This window comes from Phalaenopsis equestris, unplaced genomic scaffold (genome assembly GCF_001263595.1).
Source record: "Phalaenopsis equestris unplaced genomic scaffold, ASM126359v1 Scaffold000992, whole genome shotgun sequence".
Classification (NCBI taxonomy): Eukaryota; Viridiplantae; Streptophyta; class Magnoliopsida; order Asparagales; family Orchidaceae; genus Phalaenopsis; species Phalaenopsis equestris.
The window spans coordinates 57,270-66,420 of record NW_018165431.1 but is presented as its reverse complement, the minus strand read 5'-3'; the positions used below and the strand labels follow the sequence as shown (position 1 = coordinate 66,420).

General features: G+C 33.0%; 1 protein-coding gene across 1 annotated transcript; it reads left to right on the top strand.

Annotated features, from left to right (window-relative positions):
- Position 1: 1 nt before the first annotated feature.
- LOC110032640 (zinc finger protein GIS2) lies at positions 2-8,912 on the top strand (the record flags this gene model as incomplete). Its single annotated transcript, XM_020736332.1, has 3 exons — positions 2-96; positions 6,526-6,618; positions 8,175-8,912. Coding segments are annotated over 3 exons (741 nt in total), but the record flags the coding sequence as incomplete, so codon positions are not given.
- Positions 8,913-9,151: the final 239 nt, after the last annotated feature.

The window sequence follows — 9,151 nt, the reverse complement described above, 5'->3', positions numbered from 1 at the left end:
GCGTGGCCGCAGCCCGCCGAGGGATCGGAAAATCCGCTCCGAACGCTCGTCGTATCGTGATGCTCCGTACAAAAGGGACTCTCGCCGCAACTTCAGGTTTTTTTCTTTTAATTGTTTGTATAATTAAGTTTTATTACCATGGAAGCTAATTATTGCCATTTATACTTTTTATGTTGATTCGCTTTTCCTAATATCTTTTTGGGGAATTTACGTACATGGCACACAATTCTTATGTGTTTACATGTCTCCCATTTAAAATTTCATATTTACACATACAACACCCAAATATTTAATATCACATAAAAAATAGACTTATTATCACTTTTTAAAAGTCAAATACATTTTTCCATGCATAAGTTCTAAGCACCAAAGTGCTATGTATTTAAATATGGAAGTTTAGGTGTGAGATATGTAAATACATAAGAATTGTGTGCTACATGTAAATTTTTCTTTTTTTACGGCACATTTACTTTTGTAGGTAGTCTTTCTTTATTATATGTTGCTATAATGAAATATTCTTATGCTCTTGAGGTATATATTGTTGAAATTATATGACATTAGAAAATTGTAGTTGTTTATTTCTGAAATAGTGGTTACTTTATGCTTGGGTGTTTTAATAAATCACATTTTCGATTCTAACTTCACCTTTTAGTATTGAATCATCTTTCATGAACTAATAAATAAATCCATAATGTGGTTGAAATCTTTGTCCATTTTTTTTTTGATATCTTAACATTAAAAGTAAAGTTGAATATTTAGAACTTATAGGATTTGTTATGGGCATTTTCCTTGCCAAAGTAAAAGATGGCTTGTTTATATGCTTTGATTCCAAATTTGGATTGAGCACATTGGCCTATTTGCAGTTTTCTAAGAATTAGTGTGTAGTGATGAAATCTTCATCTAATAGCTTTGTATTAGTTTCTTATGTTAAAGTTCGGCCTAAAAGCTATTATATATCGATACATAAAATCATAAGATACGCAAATTAGTTGTGTTGCATCATTGTTAGATAATTTTTGATAATTTGGTGATGCACTGTACATTGTTTTTATTTTTTTGGGATTTATGAACATTTAAATGGTGTGATAGTTGTATCAATTTACTCATAAATGCCAAGTTGATGTTTATAAGAGGAAACAATAGTTGACAGAAATGCAATGTATAGTTTGTCTACTACATCATATGGCAAATGGCATCTCCTAAACTATTATGGAAGCTTAACTTGAGAATTTACAATTTTAACCTTGTTTGATATAAACCCAACATAAGATAAATTGGAGCATCGCATGGTGCAATGACTTATGATAAACAATATTTTATTATAACTTGATTGAAATCAATTCAACATAAATCTGATTTTTGATTAAACAAATGAACAATTCAAATTTTCATTTATGTTTCGAAGGCTTAATGACAACTCGACCTGGAATCAAGTCCTAAACATATTTTCTTTGAATGTAACACCCTTAGACTTAGGAAGCACGAGACATTCATCTTTACAGTCTACTAATTGATAGAAACCTACTTTGATAAAATTTCTCTACAACGAACGAACCTTCCCATGCTGGTTTACAATTGATCAATGGGCTAAAATTGATTTTTAAGGACTAAAACCAACTCAATCACATGGAAAGTTTGGGTTGTACTAACTTGTTTTGTGATTGAACTATCCTATGTTTGGTAGAGTTTGAGATTTTGTTTGGTCATCAAACAAGTTTCTTTCAATCCTTCAAATTCTTCTCATCATAAGTGGGCATTCAGTTTTGGAGGATTTGTCAAGCAGGTGGCAATTCTTAATGAGGGAAGTTGAATTTTTAGGGGAAGCATGACTTCAAACTCATAGACTAGCAAAAATTGAATAAATTGAGTTGGGGTTCTCTATGTAGTTCGGTAAGCCAACAGAGCTTCCACCAAATGCTCATGCCATTGTCGTTTATTCTTTTCAAATATCTTTTTCAAAATCTGTACTAGTGTTTTGTTGAAAGCTTCAGTTAATTCATTTGTGTGATGATTGTAGATCGTTGAGTATCATAAGTTAATATTATGTTGCCTTGCATTATTATTGATTTTGATATTCTTAAAAGGCAGGACCATTGTTCGATATGATTGAGTGAGAGATGCTAAACCTATAAACGATTTAGTTCTCAAAAAATTGTAGTATATGATTTGCTTTCACATCTCATTGAGCAATGCCTTCCGCCCATTTCGAGTAGTTCGTTGTTACCAATATAAGTCTTTGCGTTTTGGATGGAGGATGATCAATATGTCTTATATTATCTGTGTCCAACATTCGAAAGGTCATTAAGCTATTGTTCAATATAGTATGTTTGGTGGTTGATGTAGAACTATACCATGACTTGACAGTGATGGCAGTGTTGAACAGTTTGATCATTGTTGACCAGTAATATCACATTTTTTTAATCTTACAGATTGTTTGGGGCAGCTGCAGCTTATTAGTAAGCCGCTGAAAAATTATCTGGTTATTAGTAAGCTGCTGAAAAATAATTTGCTTATTAATAAACTACAATGACTATTGCAACTTTTCTTTTTTTGAAATAGCCAGACTGTAGCTAGAAAGATGCCCTGCCTCTGCACCTAGCTAGGAATGGTGTGAAAACACTGATTTTAGCGATTTGAAAATGCAACTTTTTAAAAAAAATGTCAAAACATAGTTTATCCAAACGAGTCTGTGCGCGTTTTCAAAATGCACCGCACCAAATAAGCTGCCCCAAACAGGGCCTTAGTTTTCATTTTAGGGCCAGAATGGTGGGCACCGCATAATCCAGAGTGCCCCTCTTTAACAATCTTTTGGGCTTCCTGCTTATTCAAACAACGTTATCACATATAATTGAAAGAACTTCTGTAGAGTGCAGTATCTAAGAGGGTAAAAGATAGTGCTCTCAATTTGATTTGGTGTGCGAGAGACTTGTCTTCGGGAAGTTTGTCGTCTCGTAATTAGTCTACGGAAGGTCGTCTCCAGCCTGAAGATTCCTCTTGTGCAGTTGTGGAATTCCACTTGATCTTTGGGCTTTAATTTATATATATATTCCATATCAATTAGGGAGAGGACCCAACAACATTAGACTTCAACTAAGTTAGATTCTTCTTCCAAGCCAATTAGCTCTTTAGCAGTCTTTTGAAAGCATGCACAATGGTATTACTACCACGAGGTATTTGATATAAGATGATGCTTAGTATTTGCTCAAGAAATTTCGTGGTACATTGATGATTCTAATGAATCTTGGGTTTAATGATCTTGTAAGTCCTAAAAAATTAGTTGATTATCAATTGAGTCTATAAAAATTATAATCTTTTTAATTTCCATCAAGATAGTTAAATTCAAACCAGTGATTAGAGTTTTGTACTTTGCTTTATTATTGGTACATGACTCTGACAGGTGATGAATCTTAACATTTCTCGATTAGGGTTTCTAAAGATCAATCCTATTCCTGCTTTGTTTGGGATGGTCATATGTGCGTTGACATCCTTCTTGGCGAATTCTCCGTAACAGAATGTCCAGTTATGACGAGAAAAACTTGAAGGATTGGAAGAAGCCCATTTGACAGTCAAAACAAAATCTCAAACTGTAACAAACACAGATAGTTCAAGCACATGACAAGTTAGTTTGACCCCAAACTTTCGTGTGGGTGAGTTTAGCCCGCCAAAAGATCGGTGGTAAGTTTCAGCTAACATGGAAATGTCTGTTCGTAATAGAGTTTTTATCAATGTGGTTCCTATTAATTAGTAGATTGTAAGCGTGACTCTCATGTTTCCAATTAATTTGCATTACATGAAGAAAAATTATATATAAAATGTCTTAGAGTTGCATTAAAAAAAAATGTTTAGGACTTCGTTAAGGGTCGAGTTGTGATTTGAGTGCTCGAAACTTTAATAAAAAATTAAATTGTTCATCTGTTCAATCCTCTTAAATTTTAAGAAGTTCCTATTATGTATCTTTTAGAAGCTTTTGCTTTCCCCATTAGATGGGATGCTTTTAATTTTCTTATTTTCATTGTAGGCAATATTCGCATCCAACATCGGCTACTCACTCTTTTAAAACAATTTTCTTTTTTCCATAACCATTTGTATCTTCCCCTCGAACCACCTATTCTCCTTATTAATTTATCTCTATTTTTAGACATCTAAATTTTCTATGGCAATATTTTTTAATGGAACTAACTATAAAATTTCATAACGCCATATTAGGATATTTTATCCATAATCACACCAAATGTTGTGTGGTAAAAGTTTCTCATCGAATCATCTTACAATTTTTGTAAGTAAAATTTAGCTTTTTCAAGAGTTTCAACCAACCTTTCAATCATGCAACCACCGAAACAATTCTGAATTACTGTTCGAATCATGGTATTGGTTAAGTTTGTAGCAATTAATAAGCTGTGCAATCTAAGGTTTCATTTTAGGTTAATCCCTGCTTTCTGATATTTTAAATCGATTTGGCTTTTACTCTCTCGATAAAGCCATGAAACAACTTTATTGAGATAACTTTTTACTTTAATTTGCTTTAAATTTTGATAGTTTATCATTCACTTTGGAAATCGTTGTTATCTTTAATTTTGCTTTGTCCCTTGGTTATGAAATTTAGGGGCATTTACAGACATACCCCCCAATTCCTAGGTCTTTACATATCTAACACCTAAACTTTGCTTTTTTACATTTATATCACCCAAATCTTTCATATCACATAAAAAATATAACTATTTTAACTCTTAAAAAGTAAAATACACCTATTCATGCATTGGTAAGGTGGTATTATAAATTTATTGGTGTAGGTGTTAGATATGTAACTACATAAGAATTGAGTGGTATTATTTAAATCTTCCTAAATTTATTGGTTACACAAGTAATCAATAAAAGATATAACTATTGGTTACACATAAAAAATATAACTGTTTTAACTCTTAAAATGTATAATACACCTTTTTATGCATGGGTAAGGTGGTATGCATTTCAAAAATTGAGGTTTAGGATTTAGATATGCAAATACATAAGAATTGAATGATATCATGTAAATCTTCCTAAAATTTATTGGTTCCACAAGTAATCTATGTGTTGGGCACCATCTAGAAAGTTTATACTGAAGTATTTTGAGGAGGGTTTTTATCATTGTGATCTTTTTTCTGTGAGGGTTGTAAATATCAGTGAAACTTACAGCTCTGCGTTTAAGTTGAAACAACCTGTGCTGCAAATACCGAAAGATGTTCCTATTTTGGGAAAGCTCAACTCAAACGATCCTATTAATTCGAAGGAATTTAGGGGCATTTAAATGGATACCATTCAATTACTACGTATTTACATATCTAAGAGATTTTTACATTTATATCACAAAAAATACTACCATTTTAACATTTAAAATGTGAAATGCACCTTTTCATGCATTGGTAAGGTGGTATGTACGTAAAAATTGAAAATTTAGAGTTTAGATGTTATTTTTGTAATCGTTTGTTTTCTATTTTTATATATGCTAATCATATGATTATATCTGTTGTTGGTATTTGTTTTTTCTTACAATAAACTGATGTTCATAATGTTTATCAGTAAAAAATTGATTATTTTTTTTAATGTAACGCACCTTTAAATTTTATTGAGATTTTACAATAGTTTTCTTCATATCCTAAGCCTTATCATACCTTTTATTTATTTATTTCTTTTTTTTTGGACATTTACATACATACCACCCAATTCTTATTTATTTGCATATTTAGCCCCTAAATTTTAGATTTGTTCCGACCAAATCTTTTATAGCGCATAAAAAAATACAACTATTTTAACTTTTAGAAAGTGAAACACACCTTTTCATGCAAAGTAAGGTTTCATATATATAAAAATTGAAGTGTAGTTGTTTGATATGGTAAATACATAAGAATTGAGTGGTATGTGAATCTTTCTTTTTTTTTTGTTTGGCATTTACGTACATAGCACTTAATTTTTATGTATTTACATATCTCATACCTAAACTGCTTTCTTTTTTTTTTGGGCATTTACATACATAGTACTCAATTTTTATGTATTTACATATCTCGTACCTAAACTTTCATATTTACAAACATAGAACTTTGGGGCTCAGGTGCTCAATAACTATGCATGAAAGTTTATTTCACTTTTAAAAAGTGGAAATACACTTTCATTTATACATAAGAATTGGGTGCTAGGTATGTGAATCTTTCTTTTTATTTGGTGCATTTACATAAATAGCACACAATTCTGATGTATTTACATATCTCATACCTAAACTTTCATATATACACGCATAACACTCAAAGCCTTAATATCACATAAAAATAACACTACTTTTCACCTTTTAAAAGTGAAATACACTTTTTCATGCATAGTTATTAAGCACCAAAGTGCTAGGTTTGTAAATATGAATGTTTAGGTGTGAGATATGTAAATACATAAGAATTGTGTGCTAGGTGTAAATTTCCCTTTTTTAAAAACTTCCGCATGTATAAAATAAACTCTTATACGGTTGGTAGTGATATTTTCTCACTTGATCTTTGTTTCCAGGAGACCAGAACTCTGCATGAACTGCAAGAGGCCTGGACATTATGCTAGAGAATGTCCTAACGTGGCAGTCTGCAACAATTGCGGTCTTCCTGGGTAAAAATTCTATTTCATTGTCTTGGCCATTTTTTTATAAATTTTTTCTTTTAAAATATTGCAGAATTATGCTGGGCCTTAACTAAATCATTACTTTCTTCTTTTATGCAATTTGTTTCGAAGTATGGTTCAGTTTGAGGTGGCTGAGTAGTTGTTTGTAAAATTGGTTGCGAAATTTGTTGCAGGTGAGGCAAATTTTTTTATTTTTTTATAGGTGATGTGTATTTTTCTCTTATAGGTTTGGCTGTAGAAAGCCCCTCCCCGCCAAAATTTTTGAGAAAAGCAAAATCTGACAGAACTGTGACAATTATTTGTTAAGTAAAAAAAAAGGTCTCATTTAGGATAAGTTTGCTTTTTGGACAATCATTTTTTTGGGAAATTTAGGTACATACACCACAATTACTATGTATTTACATATTAGAACCTAAACAATCATATCTACACTCATACGACTCAAATCTTTAACATTCATTACTATCTTTTTAAAAGTGATATACACCTTTTCATGCAATAGGTTTATAACACCGATATAAGTGTAAAGAGCTAACTTTTGGTGTTAGATATGTAAATACATAAAAATTATGGTATGTATGTAAACCTCCCTTTTTGGCTATAATTTTGTTTGTTGCTTTTCAGAAATTTTTATTAAGAGCCGTAATTGCAAGAAAGTTTACTATTTTTTTTGTCAAATTAGGATAAAAAGGAATTTTTACATACATACCACTTAATTCCTACGTATTTACATAACACCTATACTTCAATTTTTACATAAATATGCGACCTTACCTATGCATGCAAAACTGAATTTCACATTTTAAAAGTTAAAATAGTGAAGATTATGATATGATTATGAACATTTTGGCAGAATGTGAAAAGTGAAGTTTAGGTGTAAGATATGTAAATACATATGAATTGGGTGGTATATGTATGTAAACTTCTCAAAAAAATTATAATAGCCAATTAGCCATAACAGTTTAAAAAAAAAATCACATAATACAACAATTTTTACAGAACTGCAACTGTGTCCGAGACATACCCTTAGAAACAGCAATACCTGCTTTCTTCAAAGAGTTGCGGCAATTATACCACCTAAATCTTTCATATCTCATACCTAGACCTTACTTTGTACATTTATACCATGCATATCTTTCATATCCATTGTAACTTTTAAAAGTGAAATACATCTTTTCATGCATAGGTAAGAGGCCACGCTGGGAAAAATTGAAATTTTGGTGTTAGATATATAAATACTAGGATTTAAGCGGTATAGTATGTAAATCTTCCAAAAGAGTGGGCATTTGCATGCATACCACCCAATTCCTGCATATTTACATATCTAACACCCTAAACTCTACTTTTTTACGTTAATATTGCCCAAATGTTCAGATCACATAAAACATATCATAATTTTAACTTCTAGAAAGTGAAGTCCATCTTTTCAATGCATCGGTAGGTTGGTAAGTTGACATATGTGTAAAACTTGAAGTTATCTCAAAACCACCCAAAAGAAACTAAATGTTATCCCACCAACCTCTCTTTTCTTCCTCTTCTCCCAGCCACATCGCTGCTGAGTGCTCCACCAAAGCCCTCTGCTGGAACTGCAAGGAGCCCGGCCACGTAGCCAGCCAATGCCCCAACGAAGGCATCTGCCACACCTGTGGAAAATCCGGACACCGCGCCCGTGACTGCCCCAACCCCCAACTCCCGCCCGGTGATCTCCGTCTATGCAACAACTGCTACAAGCAGGGCCACATTGCTGTCGATTGCACGAACGAGAAAGCCTGTAACAACTGCCGCAAAACCGGCCATCTCGCTCGAGATTGCTCTAACGAACCCGTCTGCAACCTCTGCAATGTATCGGGCCACGTCGCTCGTCTGTGCCCTAAGGCTGATGCCATCGGGGGTGACCGAGGCGGCGGCGGGGGCGGCTTCTACCGTGGCAGCGGCGGTTTCCGGGATGTCGTATGCCGGAGCTGTAATCAACTTGGCCATATTAGCAGGGATTGTGTGACACCGATGATGATTTGTCATAACTGCGGGGGCCGCGGCCACCTTGCTTATGAGTGCCCGTCGGGAAGGTTTTTGGATCGTGGGCCTCGAAGGTATTGAGCTTATTGGTTTAATGGTTTAGTGGAAATGAGGTTTGGAAACTCTTTAGGTGAGTTTTTCTTGGTTTGAGTATCTTTAATTTGTGTTTCTCTGTTTGTTTCTTATTGGATTCGGCGAGTTATAACACTAAGAGTTTGTATTTGAAAGGATTTTTTCTACTATTCTGCAACTTAAATTTTCTGCTTCCAGAGTTCGTTGTGTTTCTATGTTTTGGGAGAATTTATTGCTGTTGATGATTTGGCAGTAGTACAGAATTTAGTTTTTTTTTTTCCAACGAGAACTTGAGTTTGATCTAAAAAAAAAAAAGGGGCACTGACATAAGTACTACACAATTCTTATAAATTTACATTTCTAACACCTAAAAATTCATATTTACATGCATACCAATCTAATCTTTAACATTTGGTGACTTTTAACACTAAGA